This window comes from Cnephaeus nilssonii (assembly GCF_951640355.1).
Source record: "Cnephaeus nilssonii genome assembly, chromosome: 14".
NCBI classification, from domain to species: Eukaryota; Metazoa; Chordata; class Mammalia; order Chiroptera; family Vespertilionidae; genus Cnephaeus; species Cnephaeus nilssonii.
In genome coordinates this window covers 29,467,370-29,483,443 of record NC_137085.1, presented here as the reverse complement: position 1 = coordinate 29,483,443, position 16,074 = coordinate 29,467,370, and the positions used below count along the sequence as shown (strand labels likewise).

General features: G+C 50.1%; 2 protein-coding genes across 6 annotated transcripts; both read right to left on the bottom strand.

Moving 5' to 3' along the window:
• Nucleotides 1-24: 24 nt before the first annotated feature.
• On the bottom strand, nt 25-9,784 carry PIGO (phosphatidylinositol glycan anchor biosynthesis class O). Of its 5 annotated transcripts, none has more exons than XM_079790466.1 (11): nt 9,714-9,784; nt 8,442-8,953; nt 7,702-7,845; nt 7,393-7,516; nt 6,926-7,085; nt 6,554-6,733; nt 4,774-6,298; nt 3,962-4,168; nt 3,530-3,747; nt 2,622-2,692; nt 25-2,467 (listed from the first exon to the last, which is right to left on the bottom strand). In XM_079790466.1, exons 2-11 carry the CDS (start codon nt 8,950-8,952, stop codon nt 2,338-2,340), a joined length of 3,270 nt encoding a protein of 1,089 aa, XP_079646592.1. In that variant the 5' UTR covers nt 8,953; nt 9,714-9,784; the 3' UTR covers nt 25-2,337. The 5 variants fall into 5 exon arrangements, with proteins under 5 accessions (XP_079646592.1, XP_079646589.1, XP_079646591.1 ...); XM_079790463.1 differs by having other exon boundaries at nt 8,442-9,174; nt 9,714-9,771; XM_079790465.1 differs by lacking the exon at nt 9,714-9,784 and adding an exon at nt 9,313-9,423.
• Nucleotides 9,785-12,544: 2,760 nt separating this feature from the next.
• On the bottom strand, nt 12,545-15,826 carry STOML2 (stomatin like 2). The gene is made up of 10 exons (XM_079789597.1): nt 15,694-15,826; nt 15,349-15,486; nt 14,790-14,889; nt 14,594-14,652; nt 14,401-14,502; nt 14,128-14,262; nt 13,854-13,998; nt 13,643-13,722; nt 13,281-13,409; nt 12,545-12,833 (listed from the first exon to the last, which is right to left on the bottom strand). Exons 1-10 carry the CDS (start codon nt 15,736-15,738, stop codon nt 12,696-12,698), a joined length of 1,071 nt encoding a protein of 356 aa, XP_079645723.1. The 5' UTR covers nt 15,739-15,826; the 3' UTR covers nt 12,545-12,695.
• Nucleotides 15,827-16,074: the final 248 nt, after the last annotated feature.

Below are 16,074 nucleotides of genomic sequence, written 5' to 3'. Positions count from 1 at the left end.
TGGAGCTTAGGAGAGTGGAAGCAGGTAACCTGCCTGGGGCGGGGGTGGGAGGGAGAGAGTGCACTGGGTCCTCCATCCTAAGGGTTTTAAGGATGATTTTAGGGGAGGTCCTGTTAGGCACCTGGGCTTTCCATCTAGGTGACTTTCTTTTTTTTTTTTTTTAGGTGACTTTCTGTACCTGGCTCATTGTCCTTGTTCTGCTCATTAACTGCATACTACAATAAGACCCCCTGCCTTTCCCTAAGGGAAGATCTGAATTGTACACTTTCATTTTTTTCAATATATTTTTATTGATTTCAGAGAGGAAGGAAGAGGGATAGAAACATCAATGATGAGAATCATTGATTGGCTGCTTCCTGCATGTTCCCTACTGGGGATGGAGCACCCAACCCGGGCCTATGTCCTTGACTGAATCAAACCTGGGACCCTTCAGTCCGCAGGCTGACGCTCTATCCACTGAGCCAAACCGACTAGGGCCAGGCTGTGTACTTTTAAATGGTTAATTTTATGTTATGTGAATTTTACCTGAATTTTAAGAGAAAATTGGTACTATATGGATGCATCTTGAAAACATTATGCTGAATGGAAGAAGCTAGTCACAAAAGGCCATACATTTTTATGAAATGTCCATAATAGTGGTCGCCTAGGGCTGGTGGTGCAGGGGGGAGGCATGGAGAAATGCCTTTGTGGGTTGGTGAAGTGTTCTAAGACTAACTATAGTGATGGCTATATAACTCTGTAAATATACTAAAAATCATTAAATTGTACACTTTAAATGGGTAAATGTTATGGTAAATAGTACCTCTGTAAAGCTCTTTTTTAAAATAAACACAATGAATTAGTGTGGATGGGCTCTTTGATGTCAAGTAAAAGGCAGGGATACAAATTTTTAATAGTATAAATCAATGTGCTAACAGGTCTTTCTCTAAAAGAATCTTGTAGATATTCCGGGAGAAATGGACACAGTGGTTGGCAGACCAGGTTATCTTTAGGCTCCAGGGAAGGGAGCTCCCGACAAAGAAAAAGCAGGAGGCGGGGAGGTACCTAAAATCCTTCCCCTGGGTCTTGAGATGGAGAAAAGGTCTTTGTTTCTTTTCACAAAGGCATTGGTCTGCTCACTAAATGATGCCTGGGAGTTGTGTCCACCAGATTGAGGGGACTTTTTCTAATTCATCTTATAGGCTAGTTGGGGCCTAACTTCTCCCCTGGCGTTATTAAATCTATCCCTGCCAGGATCTAATGTCCTATCCTCTAATTACGTGAAACAGTACACACTTTTCGTCATCTTCCTATTTGACCTTTATAGCACTAAGGACTGTTGGCCATTAATCATTAGGACTCTTCCTTTAGCTACCACAGCAGTGAATGCCTTTACTGCACAAACACTGCTACTCAGTTTCTCTTCTTACCTTGTGAGGTAAAGGTAGATGTTATCCCACAATTTTAACATCCAGTCTTCTTTCAGTGGTCTTATCTCATCCTGTCCTGAGTACTCTCAAACCTCAAACCCCAGTCCTGACCCTTCTCCTCAGAGGCTGTTCCTCACTCTTTTGATGGACATTTCCACAAGGATTTCATGTCAGCATTTCCACATGTTACAGGAGTAGTGAGGTGGATGGAGCACACAAGAGATAAGTATGAGGAGCATTAGATTCAAACAGTCTTGGCATCAAGTTAGGAATAATCAACGGGACAAAGTAGAATGCTTTCAGCTGGGCAAGTAGGTCTAATAAAAGGCAACACTGGTTGGGAAAGTAGGGCGGCCTCCACAGAAGTGAAGGGCAAAGGGAGTTCTGGGATGTAGCACACAGGAGAGAGACAGCACTACTCAGGCTTCGCACAGTGAAAGTCTGTGTGCTCCAAGATGCCTGGGCTTGTCTTTTCAGCCATTTTTTCACAATCAAAGCATGATTTGGGAAGAGCTGGGGGAAGTGAATTCATACAACTGCAACTATTTCCCAAAGGTTCTTAGGTAAAGCAGATCTGCAGAACTGATCCCATCCGTGCCAGGTGGGAAGGGTGACTTACACTCCCGCTAGCCCATATAGGACAGTGGGGGCTTCCCTACATCTCAGACACACTCATTTATATTATTTTATTCCACTTTGGAGACCACCCCCAGTCCCAAAGATGCATTTAAAACAGGAGTTAAAGATCAAGCCCCACTATGCTTTTTAATTATAAAATAATAAAGTCCCTTATGCCAGTAGCTCCTGGCTGCATGGTGGTAAGAAGTGTGGCTGAGCCTCTCTTGCAGATGATCCAGCACCCTTACAGGCCAGACTAGATTGTTCTCCAGTTCTCCCCATAGCCAGGAGTCAACATCCACAGCCTAAGCTACCTCTGCTGGGCCAGAACTAGCTGTTGGAACCAGGAGCTCACAGCACCATCCACTCGCATCACCAAAGCTAGGCCCAGGAAAAGTCCCACGCTGCTCACAATGAAGCCCATGGCCTCAAAAATGAACCTGTAAAGAAAGGTGAAGAATATCAGGGGACACTGAGAGCAGGTCTAGAGCTTTTTCCCTGCTGAGGCAAAACCTTGTCCACTCTGGATGTTCATTCTTTGTTCCCAGTTTCACCCTCCCCAGTACCTCTACTCCCCAAGAAAAATCCACTCACTTGGGGGCGAACACCTTCCAGACCATGAGATGCCTGCGGAGGATGGAGGCTGCCAAAGCACAGGCCAGAATCTGAGGGAGGAGAGGAGGAGTCAAGTTACTTGGGAAGAGGAGGAAGAAGCAGGTCAAAGAGAGTTGTTGTAGGCCCCTGTGAAGAATGAGAGGAGTAGGAAAGTAGTGTGTGCCAGTGGGGGGAAAAACTGGGCTTGGGCAATCACTTAGAAGATCTAATTCTTTGCCTGGCCCCAACATGACTCGATGGGTGATCTTGGGCAAGCACTATCCATTTGTGCTGCTAACACTCAAGCTCTGCCTCCCAGGATGGAGGAAGATGTCACAATCACACCCCTGCCTCTGAAGGAAAGGAGGATCCATGATGACAGCTTGGGAAAGAATCCTGGCCATCACTTCAGTTTTTCTAGTCAGAACACCAATGGAGTAATCCCAAATGCAACAACAGGGTCTAAATCTAGCTTGTAGACAGGAAACAATCTTAAGTCTAGGATTAAAGACATACTGTATAGTATAAAATAAAATATATTTTATTGATTTTTTACAGAGAGGAAGGGAGAGGGATAGAGAGTTAGAAACATCGATGAGAGAGAAACATCGATCAGCTGCCTCCTGCACACCCCCTACTGGGGATGTGCCCGAAACTAAGGTACATGCCCTTAACCGGAATCGAACCTGGGACCTTTCAGTCCGCAGGCCGACGCTCTATCCACTGAGCCAAACCCGTTTCGGCTAGGTTCAAATTTTAATACTGCCATTTGAGGTCACTAACCTTGGGCAACCACTTCATTTATCTGTACCTCAGTCAAGGCTCTCTCCCAGGGTTTTGGCAAAGTATGAAAGAAAGAATGTGATGTGCACACAGTGAGAATTCCATGATCTCTCCCCTGAACCCACCTGAATACCAAGGACAAAGAGGTACTTGAGGCCCAGCTGCAGCAGTGCTACATTGAAGTGGTGAGGTGCATCCCGGAGCCGCATCTCCATCAGTGGCTCCACCTCCTCCTCCTCAGGCCCAACTCTGGCCTCAGCTTCATTCCCTTGGGGCTGCCGCCTCTTCTGGGACCCTTGGCTCTCACACAGGAAGGGCCAGAGCAGGAGCAATGGGCAACCTACTGTCTCAGAGGAAGGCAGGGCAGAATTAATGGAGGACCCAGGGTCTAGGCAGCCTGGCCCTCAATCAGCCTAGTTCACTCAGCCTCCAATTAACATAGGCCAAGGGTGCCAGAGATCCAACAAAATTACATGTCCCCACTCAAACCCAGGGGGTTCATTTCCTTCTACAAAGCCAGAGTAAACAGTGGAAGCAAAGGAGGAGTGAGGAGGTACCTGCAAAGAGGAGGTGGGAGGCAAAGGTATTGGCTCCCACCAGCAAAGCAGGCAGCCAGGTAGAGGAGCCATGACCCTCTGGGAATCCCACGAAGGCTGCGTGCCAATGGATGGTTGGAAAGACAGGCTGGTGACCCGTGGAATAGAAGGTCTGTGTGGCCATGAGGGCCCAAGCAGAGACTGCCTGCCATGGCACAATAAAAGGACCTGGGGAAAGAAACATGCCTCTTTATAGTCATATCCCATTTCCTAATCCATAGCCTACTGCCCCATGATCATATACTACTGCTGCTACTACTACTACTACTACTACTACTACTACTACTACTACTTCTTCTTCTTCAATGCTAATTCTCATACACACATATGCCCATTACCCCAACCTCCTATCGTCAATATTGTTATTCTAAGACACAAAGCCCCATTACTCTAATCTGAACCCCTCTGTGGTCAATTTCTTCTCTCTCTCATATACACATAGCTCACTATGACATTATATATGGATAATTCACCACTCCCATGACTGGAAAATCAGAAAATGCATTCATGAGGATGCAGCATTTCCTTAAGCATGAGCCTTAGAGTACTCCTTATCTCTGTCCTTCCTGAACCCTGCTGGCCCTCAGAGCTAATGGTAGGAATCAATTAACTTGGCTACAGCAGATAGAGAGAGAGATCACAAAGACCCTCCCAACTGTGTGAGGTATGAGAGCCTGTGTCAAGGTGAAGAACCTGAGGATTTAACACCAGCCTGAAAACAAACTCATATCCCTACTGTCCTTGGATGAGTCAGGGCTGAGATATGTATTTACCAGGGGTAGTGATGGGTATCCCAGCAGCAAGCAGATGCAGGAGAAGGAAGCTCTGCAGAAACAGAAGCAGGAACACAAGGCTAATGCGCTCTGCATGCAACAGCAGAAGTGGGAAGGCCAAGAGGGTGAGGGCCGTGACCATAGCAGCCGAGTAGACACTCCCCAACTGGTAGGCAGCCACAGTCAGGGGACCCTGGGATTTGGTTCTCTCCAGCCTGCCCCGGATCTCCTCCTGCATATGTCGGTAGATTTGAGGAACCACATAATCCAGGTCAGCCTGAGAAGTGGGGGGGCCTGAGAAGGGAGTGAGGACAGTCCTGATCCTTGGAGCACCCATCGTAGCCTTTGCCAGCACCGTCACAGGCCTCCAGAGCAACAGCAAGAGCCCTGAAGCAGCCAACCCGGCAACAGCCCTAGGCAGCACAACTGATGCGCCAGCAACCAGGGCTCGGAGACGTGGGGGTGCTTCATCTGCTCCCGATGCCAATGCCCAGTAGGCAGCAGTGCCCAGTACCATGAGGGGCAGCCCCCAGCGCACAAAGAGCACAGGGGGCTCAGGGCTCTTGAGATTACCGTAGCGGCGAAGCCACAGGCGCACAGCAGCTGACAGGGCCACCAGTGCCCCCACACAAGCTCCGTACCACAAATTCTTGGCTCGACCACCCACCATGGATGCCAGGGGACTCAGCCAGGGAGAGGAGTGGCAAGCAGGTGTCTCTTCAGGGCAGCGATGAAAAAGCCCAGCTAGCCTTATACACAAAAGCAACCCAACTCCAAGCCCCAGGGCATGCGTTCCCTTGTGCCCGGAGGGGCCTGCTGGGGCCGGGAAGCCAATGCGGGGTATTGTGAGTAGCTTAGGTGGCAGCAGCTTGCCCTCCCAGTGAAGCTGGGCAACCAGGAGCAAGATAAGTGAGCCCAAAAGGAAGCGGATGGCCCTGGCCTCGGCTACAACAAAGCTGTCAGAGAAGAAAGCAGCAAAGCGAATGAGCAGAAGTAATAGAACAGGCCTGGGGATGGGAAGCAAGGCTGCAAGAGGCCTCTTGGACCCCCAGCCAGCCCAGGCTTTCCACAGAATATGCAGGACTGAACCCATTGCAGCCACAGCCCCTAGAACCACTGGATCCAGCTTCAGCTCAGTAGTTGCCAGAAGGCCAGCACACACTACAACCCCAGCCAGGCCCCAGGTCACAGGTATTAGGAGAGGGGGGAGGTGAAAGTCAGGGGATGTTGCCCACTGGGCTATCAGCAGGCACAGAAAGCAGGCAGCAGCCAAAAGAGCAGCACCCCCTGCCATGCGGACCAGAGAAAACCGAGCCCAAGACTCAATGCACAAGGCCCGAACTCCCCGCAGGAACTCCTGCAGCTCAGTAATCACAGTCTGTAGTGCTGCCTCGGCCCCCTGGGGGCTCTGCAGAAGCCGTAGGTAGTCAGCAGAGGCCTTGGAGAAGAGGTTATTCAGCCGATGAAACTCCTTAACTTGGAGGTCCTGTGCAGCAGCTGAGTAGGTGTGAAGAAATCGAAATACCTAGCAGAAAAGATCAGAGGCCAAGGGGCACAGATCAGATATTAGGACAGAGGCAAAGACAGGTATTACCAAAGAGGGTACCTAGAAATCAGGGACCCAAACTCTATCCAGGACAGGGGGGAAGGGAAGGATAATGGAAGAAGGACATGGCTATGGGAGGTGAAATTAAGATTAAACAAAGGACAAGAGTGGGTCATTATGCTTCTCCCATGTCTGTCCTAGTTCTATAACCTGGAAGCCCAACCCATTACCTACCTGCTGGGCATTGAGATAGAGAGCTGTAGCTTGGGCCAGAGCAGAGGAATGAGGCTGGGAGTCTTCAACCACTGAGAACAGCTCAGCCATCACCTCCCCGATGTTCCCAAATGGGATGGGCAGACCCAGCAGCAGGGCCAGCGTAGGCACAAGGCTGATTTGAGGAATTACCTCTGGCTCCTAGAGGAGAACGACGGGGGTCAATAGGTTCACCACAGAGCTGAAGTCAGCATTTGGGATGGCAGACATAGGGTGTAGGTAGGAAATGAGAATGGGGGATGCCAAGAGGTCATCAATTTGAGGCCTAAAATAGAGGCTGTTATCATGACAAGGGTTGAATACCTGGAAACCAAAGCACAACTCAGGCCTCACCTCTGGTGGGGGTCGCAGGAAGAGAGCTGTGGGACTGTACAGGAAGAGTGCGGCCGAGATCTCCAGCTCACTGTCCCCGCCGTGGTCCCCACTCTTGGTCATCCCATGGTCCCCAATCACCACCAGCAGTGTGTCATTCTCCAGACGTTCGACAATTCCCCTGGGGGCCAGGTATGTGTCAGGGGGTAAGGATGGATAAAGATTTTTCTCAGGGGCCCATTCACCCCCAGCCATAATTTCCATTATCAGGGCCTAGAGAGATACCTCTTCAGTAATAACCCTACTGCCCAAGGCCACACACTGAACTACTCAAGATGGATGAGAGCCCCTAGCTTCAGAAAATGGCCTAGAGAAGACAGATCCAACCAGGAAAGAGGCTCCAATGGAAGGACTTTTTCTCTAGGGACCATATATCCTGAGATTCTCAGAAACAAACCCAATCTCCCAACCCAAAATCCCACACTCACTGGATCACCTGGTCCATTTGACTAAGTTTGTTGGCCATTTCAGGGTGGTGAGGTCCATGCTTGTGACCACAGTGATCCACACCCAGGAAGTGAGCAATCAGCACATCCCATTCACCACTGTCCACTGTGAAGGGGAGAAGACTGAGCACAGGGGATGAAGGCCCACTCCCCAAACCCAGCCAGGTTCTGATGCTCTATGTCCAGAAGCACCAAGCCCTGGCCATTGCACCCATTGGAGGCTCAGAATTTGAGGACTGAAGCAGCCCTCCCAGCCCCCAAACTCAGGCCTGCCTCTGGCCCTATGCTCACATGTTGGGTAGAGATGTTCCATGATGCCATTGTCCACTGTGTGTAGGTCTCTGACATTGAAGGAGGAGAAGAAGAAAGCTTGGGAGAAAGCTCCAGGAAAAAGATCTTTCCAGGTATCATCTCCCATGAAGACCACACGCCTTCCTGCAGGGGCATGAGAGTGGGTCACAGCCTGAACGGGGCGGGGGAAAAGAGGAGAGGAGGCCCTTTAAAAACCCATCAGAAATCCCAGCCATGTACTTTAAGGCAAAGAAATTCCATCCAGCAAGTCTTTATCCTTCAAAGTCTAAAATTTTCTGCCAGAAAGCTTTTCCTGATAGCCATACTCTCCACCCAGACCTCTCACTCCTTGTTCCTACAAAAAGTTCTGCTAGTTCTGTTTCTGGCTATCTCTGCTGCTGTTTTTCCTGGCATGTCTTGCTTTTTCCAAGTCAATGAATGGACAAGGCCTGCCCCTCTACTCTTTCCTCCACACTTGTACATTGTCCAGATCCACATCTTCTCCTCTTGGTCTCTCTCCTGCTCCTTTACCGAGAGTGCCCCAAAAGTAAAACCATACCCCATGCACATCAGAAACTTCAGAAGGGCAAAGTTCCCTGCATTCAGGAACCTAGTCTCTTTCTCCTCTCCTCCCCCTCTTCTCCCCCCAGCATTGTCAAGCATGCAGCTAGACACCCCAAGTTCTTCTAAAGAAGAAACTTGTCAAAGTACTTCTAGCCTCCAAAGAGGCCTAGACTGACCTGCACTGGTGAGCTGCTTAATGAGATTGTCTTCCACTATGGCGTAGCTGGCAAAGTTACTGCCAGCATCAATAAAGGTAGGCAGTGAGCCAGTGGTGATGGCCTTAAGGCGCTGCATGGTGGTAGTGGGAGGATCAGCCTTAGATTGGTAGAGCCTGGCATGGTGAGGTTGAATCTCCAGGATCCTCTGCAAGAAGCCCAATTTTCCCAGGAAGGGCAGGGAGACAGAAGGCTCCCCAGGAACGTGTGAGCGCTGTGGCTGGGCGAAGTCAAATCTCAGAGCATCTATCAGCACCAACACAACCCGGGAGAACCGGGAAGCCATCCAGCAGGCCCCCGGCTCCCCTTGGCTCCTCCATGGCAGAGGCCCAGGGCCTGGGGGCTCTTGACAGCTACTCTGGTTGGTGAGCTCCAAACGGGTGAGCAGGAAACCACTGGTGAAGAGGGCAATGCCAGCGTAGAAGAGGAAGCAGACCCAGACCAGGAAGAGCAGCACTGAGATCTTCTGCATCCTAGTGGTGGTGGCAGGGCAGAGAATGCATCACTCTGGGGCAAAGAACCACTGGGTATTCTGGTGCCTCCATACAAAGCCCAGCTAGAATCACTTCCTCTCGGAAGCCTTCCTGAAGATCAAGCAGTTCCACAGCCAACCGAATGCACTGTTCCTCTCCACCAGTGATACCAGTGTTTCTGAAGGCGAGAGCTGTAGACTGTGGGCATCAACCTGGAACGGCTATTAAAAAAATGTTTATTTCCTGGCCCCCACCCCAGATCTACTAAATCGGGATCTTTGGGAGTGGGGCATAGGATTTCCGCACACGTACTCCAGGAGATACTAAGGATGAGAAACAGTCCACGAGGGAAAACTTACTCCAAGGGGTAGACTGCTCTCTGACAGCCCGGCTCTCCACCTCACCTGGCCAACCTCAACACCCCTGGGGTGGCCAGGGCTCGCAGCCTCAGGGGAACCCCGCCGGGCGGGACCGAGGGGACGAAAGGGGGGTAGTCACACTCCGCTTCCGGAAACCCAGGATCGCCAGACCAGGGCGCGACCTCCTCGGTGCAGCGGGTGAGCGCCGGTGGGGTCTGCAGCCGGTGGGGCCTCGCCGGGAACCCAGTCGTCCCAACGGCTCTGCTTCCTCTGGTGGTTACTCGGCCCCCGCCTGGGCACCCCAACCCCAGTCCTAGGCACCCAGGCTGCGAGCTGGCGGGGACGTTCCCTTCCTTCGCGGAGAGGGAGTGGATGAGGGGGTCTCGGAGACCCTAGCTCACCTTGAACGGCGCCCGGAAGTGCATCGGAGGCGCCTGGGTCTTGATACCACAGACGTGCGCGCGCCGAACAGAGCGGCCCGCGGGGCCACATCGCCATCTGCCGGCGCCTACGAGCAAGTTCGGCAAGGAGCGCAGGGATGGCAAGAGGTGGAGTTTAATGTGAGATTATTTAGGAGAACTGGGTACAAGAAACAAAGTTAGGCAAGTTCAGGGAACCACTGTCCATTCTTGGGTAAGACTAAGAGCTAGGTCTCTGAGTCAAACCGCTTAAACCTTAGATCCTCCACTCCCTGTCATTATTGGGTGTTACCTCATCTGTAAAATAGGGATATATGGTACTTGCTTTCCCCTTAACTGACTCCAGCTGATAGATTTTATTATTCCCCCTCTCCAAGTCTCTCACTGAATCTTACAACTCAATAAAAGGCAAATAATACCATCTAAAAATGAGCTAAGGATCTGAATACGTATTTCTCCAAAGATATATAAATGACCAATAAACACATGAAAAGCTGTTCAACATTAGCCATCAGGGAAATACTAGAGGTACCATTTCAAATCCACTAGGATGGTTATAATAAAAAAGACAAATAAAAAATATTGGCGCGGATGTGGAGAAATTTGAACCCTCATATACTGCTGTTGGGATGGAAAATAGTCTAGCAATTCTTCAAATAGTTAAACATAGAGTTGTCTTATGATCCAACAATTCCACTCCTAGATATACACCTAAGAGAAATGAAAACATATATCCAAACAAAAACTTGCACGTTCATGTTCACAGTAGCATTATCCGTAATTGTCCAAAGGTGAAATCTACCCATATAGCCTTCACTAATGAATGGATAAACAAAATACGGTATGTCTATACAATGTAATATTGTTTAGCCATAAAAAGGAATGCTACTACGTGGATGAACCTTAAAAACATTGTGCTGAAAGAAGCCAATCACAAAACACATATTACATTATTCCATTTATATGAATACCTAAATCGAGAGAGATAGAAAGTGACTAGTAGTTGCCTAGGGCTGGGGGAGAGGAGAGTGACTGCTAATGGGTACAGGGTTTTTGTGGCAGGGTGGAGATGAGGGAGCAGTGATGAAAATGTTTTAAAATCGTGGTGGCTGTAAAACTCTGAATATACTACAAACTACTGAACTTACACTTTCAGTGGGTGAATTGTATTGCATGTGAATTACATCGCAGTAAAACTACTGTTAAAAGCCAAAAATCTCTCTCTGGTTTTTCATACCAGAGTAGAGCCTAAGTTCTTGTGGTGGCCCTACATGTCTACACACCTGCTCCCCACTTCCCTGATTCATCTAGGAGATGCTTCTGTTTCCCTAATTCTGTTCCATCCAGTACAGCTCCTTTGCTCTTCCAGTTATAAGACAGAGATGCTCTGCCTCAGGGCCTTTGCAATCAATCTCATCAGCTTTATTACCAGAGGCCCAAATTTACTCCCAGGTTCCTCTCATCTCCTTATCTAAATTCAAATGGAACATCAGTGAGGCTTCCTGGAACCCTCTACTTAAAATTACAGAACCCCCCACCCCCAAACTCCCCATCTTCCTTCCCTTCCTTAGCACAACTCACCAGCATCTGAAATACGATACATCTTATTAATGGTTTGGTCCTTCCAAAGAGAATGTAAGCTCATTGAGATCAGAGAATTTTTTCTTCATTACTATATCCTTGGTGTCTGGCATATAGTTGGGGTTCAATAGTTACCAAATGGATAAATGAATAAATTCTAATTCAGAAATACGTCAAATTATCCCTCCACCTCCACTGATGTTCAGGCCTCATCACCCTCTCGGGGATCAGGGAAGCAGCCCTCTTAGTCTTTCCAGCTTCCCATTTCTCCTTCAAATCCCCTGTCCAGATGGCAACAAAACAGCTATCATCTAAAACACTAAGGTAGTTACCTAAATCTTCTTAAAATTCTTCATGGGAAGAGGGGAAAACCCTTCATGGGCTCTCCTCCCCACTACCTTAAAGGTAAAGTCCAAACTCTTCAGGACTCGGTGATTTGGACCTTGCCATACAGTCACATCCCTCTAACAGCCCATCTTTGAGCCACAGCAAATTACTCTGAATGTTCCAATTTCTCTGGAGCTGTGGGCCTTAGCATATTCTAGCCCCAAACCCTAGCTTGGTGAATGCATTAATCTTCCCATCCTGAACTCAATGGCAGAGTTGGCAACTTTGCTACCCACATGCTGACATGCTTTTCTTTCCAGTATCTCTCAGCCAGAATTTTCCTCCATGACAGCCCTTACCACTTTGTATCTCTGTCTGCTTCCTTGTTTGTCTCCTCTCCCTGACCTGGTATTCTGTGAAACCAGGGGCTGCTGAGTCTCGGTTATTTTTGTAAACCATGTCTAGCACTGAGCTTGGCACATTGTAGACAGCATTAAATGTTTTTGAATACATGAATAAGTGTCAGTCTCCCTGAAAACCCTTTAAGCATTCAGCAGTACTACCCTGCCAGAGAAATGCTCTTTGCCATTAAAAATCCCCCCAAACACCTGCTCAAAATCACAGCCCAACACTTGGCAGGAGGGAACTATACTCCCAGCTGGCGGTTCAGTTAACATGTGGCTTAATCCTTCCACCCTATCCCACTGGCGGTTCAGTTAACATGTGGCTTAATCCTTCCACCCTATCCCACAGCTTCTGCTGAAAACAAAAGGGTGATTTTCTATTATATCAGATTCATTCTTGCTCACAGAGGATTGGCTTGCAAGACCTGAAAGGACTAGAGGGTGGGAGTGAACATCCATGGAAAACAATAATGATTTTCTCAACTTCATTTCCCAATCAGAGAGGACAGTTTCTGGTTTACCACTGGCCAGTTTATTACATGATTAAAGTTCAAATAAAAAAATAATAACCAAATTCTTAGCAAAGAGGCTAGAGCCAGAGTTAGGGAGTGCTGCTTCTCTGTCCAAGCCTCTTTGGCCAAGCCCAGCTCCGTTAACTCAGCTTGACTCGATCAAGTTCCTCATCAAGACTTGCATCTGTGTCCTGGACATCTCTGCTGTTCCCACGGGAGCCTGAGTCCTGGGATCCTGGTACTGGGGCTTTGGTGAGGGCCCCATACACACCCATGGCCTGAGAAGAGGAAGAGAGAGCCATTAGGACATATGGCAGAAGGCAGAAGGTGGGGCTGTGGTTAGTCAGCTTGTTTTTCCTTTTTCCCTCTCTCGATAGTCAGTCTTATAAGCTCTGGAGTCAAGTTCTAGGAATTTTACAAACTACCAGAGCAGGGCCACCCTCAGAATACTATACAAATATCTGGGGGGGGAAAAAAAAGTCTTAAGAGCTTCCCTATCTCAAGGGATGAGGCCGGTATCTCATCCTTAGAGATTCATTATCTACAGGAAATGAAGGGAAGTCTAGGTCTCAGGGCACTCTGAAAGCCCCACAAGCATGTCAAACCCGTAGCCAGCAGGCCGAGAGTTTGACATGCTCGCGTATGGTATATAAATGGTGCTGGTGGCGGCAGGGTCTCAATCTCTGGCATGGGTGCTTTGTGCCAGATCCTCAGGGCATGCTAACCTGAGCCACCATGCTGGTGACATCACTGGGGTTGGAGGGCAGCAGGATAGTGTTGGAGTCCTTGGCCAGTTTGGAGAACGCGCTGACATACTGCTCAGCCACAGTCAGTGAGGCTGCTGCATCTCCATTCTGTGGCCACAGGAGGGATAAAATCAGAGATCACAGACTGAGAGAAGGGTGTAGGGTGGGGCGGGGGAGTGGAGAGGAAAAGTCAGGTTCCTGGAAAGAGGACAGGCATATCACAAGAGATCATATAATCTGGCTCAACGAAACCCACAAAGGCAGGAACTTCTCCCAAGGGTAGGCAAGAGAACCTTTTCCACTGTCAATCTGTCTCCCACTCCCACCCGGGGGCCTCTCACGTGTTGTGTCAGAGCTGCAGCCAGGATGCGAATAGCTTCGGCTTTGGCTTTGGCCTTGGCCAGAACTGCACTGGCTTCCCCTGGAAGAAAAGAGACAGAACTAGACCCATGAGGTCAGGGTGCCCCTCCCCGCCCCCCCAAGCTCCTGTCCCAGAACCAACCCTCAAAGACCCATGCCCTGCTCTTCCCTCAGGCTCTACCCTCTGCTGACCTGCTGCCTGATTTATTTGTTCAGCCTTTTCTGCCTCAGAGGCCAGGATCTGTGCCTGCTTCTTTCCTTCTGCCACATTGATGGCTGACTCTCGGGTCCCCTCAGACTCTAAAACTGTGGCTCGTTTCCGCCGCTCTGCCTCCACCTGGAATCCCCCAGCAACACCAATCAGAGTAAAACTCTTATACAGACCTGCAACCGTACCCATCACAAGAGGGAAGGGAATCCAGGTTCCCATACAAGTAGAGCATGGGAAGTCCTCCCTGGGCCCTACCTGCATCTGCATGGACTCTTTCACCCGGGGCGGCACATGGATATCCTTGATCTCATAACGGAGGCAGCGGATGCCCCAGCAGTCGGCAGCCTGGTTGATGGCATCCACAATGTTAGCATTCAGGGACTCCCGCTCCTGGAGGAAGAGAGGTGTAAAAGAGGTCATCAGGGGTCTAAGCTGAGAAGAATTCAGGATTGATCTTGACCCCCAGAAAGGACTGAAGAGTGCCAAGCCTATGTCTTCAAACCCTAACTCTGGCTCAGATCCCCTTACCCGGAAGACTTTGTCCAGAGAGAGTTTGCCAAGCTCTGATCTCATGGTTGTCTGAGCGAGCTGGGTGACAGCATATTCAGGATCCTCCACACCGTAGCTTGCCTGAGAGGAATATGGGTAGTGTAAGAAGCTTGGGTGCAGGGTTTTAGTGAGGAGAGCAAATCAGGAGCTGAATAAAGCAGAAGACAGATACCTTGTAAGGATCCATGATGCGCAGGTAAAGGACTCCATCGATTTGCAGAGTTACGTTGTCTGCAATGCAGGAGCAGGAGAGAAAAGGAGGAAGGTCAGACTTCCAGGTCCCAATCAGCTCTTTCTCCTAAGCACTGGGTCTCCAGCAACCATATCCTAATAGCCTCAGAGCCCCCAAGTCACCCTGCACCCCTCACCGAGAGTCACAGCTGACTGCTCAGGCACGTTGATGACAATTTCCTTGAGACTCTGCACATATCGGATCCGGTCTAACACAGGGATGAGAATGTTCAGGCCCTGGGAAGAAGAGTCATGGGTCTTCAGAAGGATGTAGGGTTGGTATCCAAGCTAGGCCTGGAATGGGTAGGGAATCAACATATGGACATGCCCAGAAAAGCAGAAGGCTGGGGGTGTCAATGGTAGGGAAGCCCAAGAGAACAGGAATGTGAAGTCTGTCCTCTGAAAGGATGGGAGAATCAAGGGATTGGGAGCCAGCAGTGTATCTTTCTCCTTGCAGACGGGTGGAGCTGAGAGTGGGTAGGAGAGACTCCCGCGAATGGAGGATGCTAGGGCACCAGGAAGAGGTGGGAACAGGGTTATGACGGTCAGCAGCCTGGGCTCTGCCCGGTCTGGCCTAGGGAGTTGCAAGCCAAAGGTGAGGGCAGGCCCCAAGGAGGTACTCTCATCACCACCCCCGCCATGTCGTGAGGGAATTGGGAATCAGGCTGGCCCAGGGTGAGCAGAAGCGGTTCTCACAGGCTCCAGGATGCGGTGAAATCGGCCCATTCGCTCCACCACCCAGGCCTCCTGCTGCGGCACAAAGAGTACCACGGTGTTTCGGGGCAATCCTGAGGAGGCACGGCGCGGAGCGCGGCCAGAAGCCTGCAGGGAACCCTGAAGGGAAGACGAGGGTTAGCGGAGATCCCAGCCGGCTGGGCGCTTGTTCGGGAGGCATCTTCCTACACCGCCGGAGAAGGGCTCACGTGGGGACCATGACCTCTGACCCCAGCTCTCTAACTAAACTTTGAATCCCTCCCCTTCCTTGACAAGGACCCGGGTGATCTCTAGCCCAACCCTTGGAGGAGGCTGCCTCGTTCCTACCCTCAGCAAAAGGGCCCCAGTGCCCCGCGCCGCGCGCGCCAGCATTTCCCACGGCCGTGGAGACCTCCGGAACCAACGAGATGCGGAGCAGAGCGGTCGCTCTAGACTAGAAGGCGGACCTAAGGCTTCTTTCCTCCTGTATCTCCACTCCTCCGGATGTACTTCCGGTCGTCTCTTTCCTCCCTCACGCATTTCATACTCAGCCAATCAGCGTTTACTTCTTGGCAGAAGCGTGCTTCCAGGTGTTTCCTGGGAAACGCAGACCTAGAGAGGGCCCAAGGGTGGAGCTTGTTCTGGTTCTCCCTGATCCAGCTGAAGATCCCGGACGCGGTGACCAAAATGAAGGCTATTTGCCGTGTGCTGGTGGCCCAGAAACACCTC

What these genes read in the sequence shown, in the direction of transcription:
- PIGO (XM_079790466.1), bottom strand. Translation starts at nt 8,952, where the DNA reads ATGCAGAAGATCTCAGTGCTGCTCTTCCTGGTCTGGGTCTGCTTCCTC. An exon ending in TCTTTGTCCTTGGTATTCAG is followed by an intron (nt 2,693 to 3,529) that starts GTGGGTTCAGGG and finishes CTCCTCCCTCAG; the next exon opens with ATTCTGGCCTGTGCTTTGGC. An exon ending in TGGAAGGTGTTCGCCCCCAA is followed by an intron (nt 2,468 to 2,621) that starts GTGAGTGGATTT and finishes CTTTCTTTACAG; the next exon opens with GTTCATTTTTGAGGCCATGG.
- STOML2 (XM_079789597.1), bottom strand. Translation starts at nt 15,738, where the DNA reads ATGCTGGCGCGCGCGGCGCGGGGCACTGGGGCCCTTTTGCTGAGG. An exon ending in CTCTGGACAAAGTCTTCCGG is followed by an intron (nt 14,263 to 14,400) that starts GTAAGGGGATCT and finishes CTCTTCCTCCAG; the next exon opens with GAGCGGGAGTCCCTGAATGC. An exon ending in CTGCAGCTCTGACACAACAC is followed by an intron (nt 13,410 to 13,642) that starts GTGAGAGGCCCC and finishes CTGTGGCCACAG; the next exon opens with AATGGAGATGCAGCAGCCTC.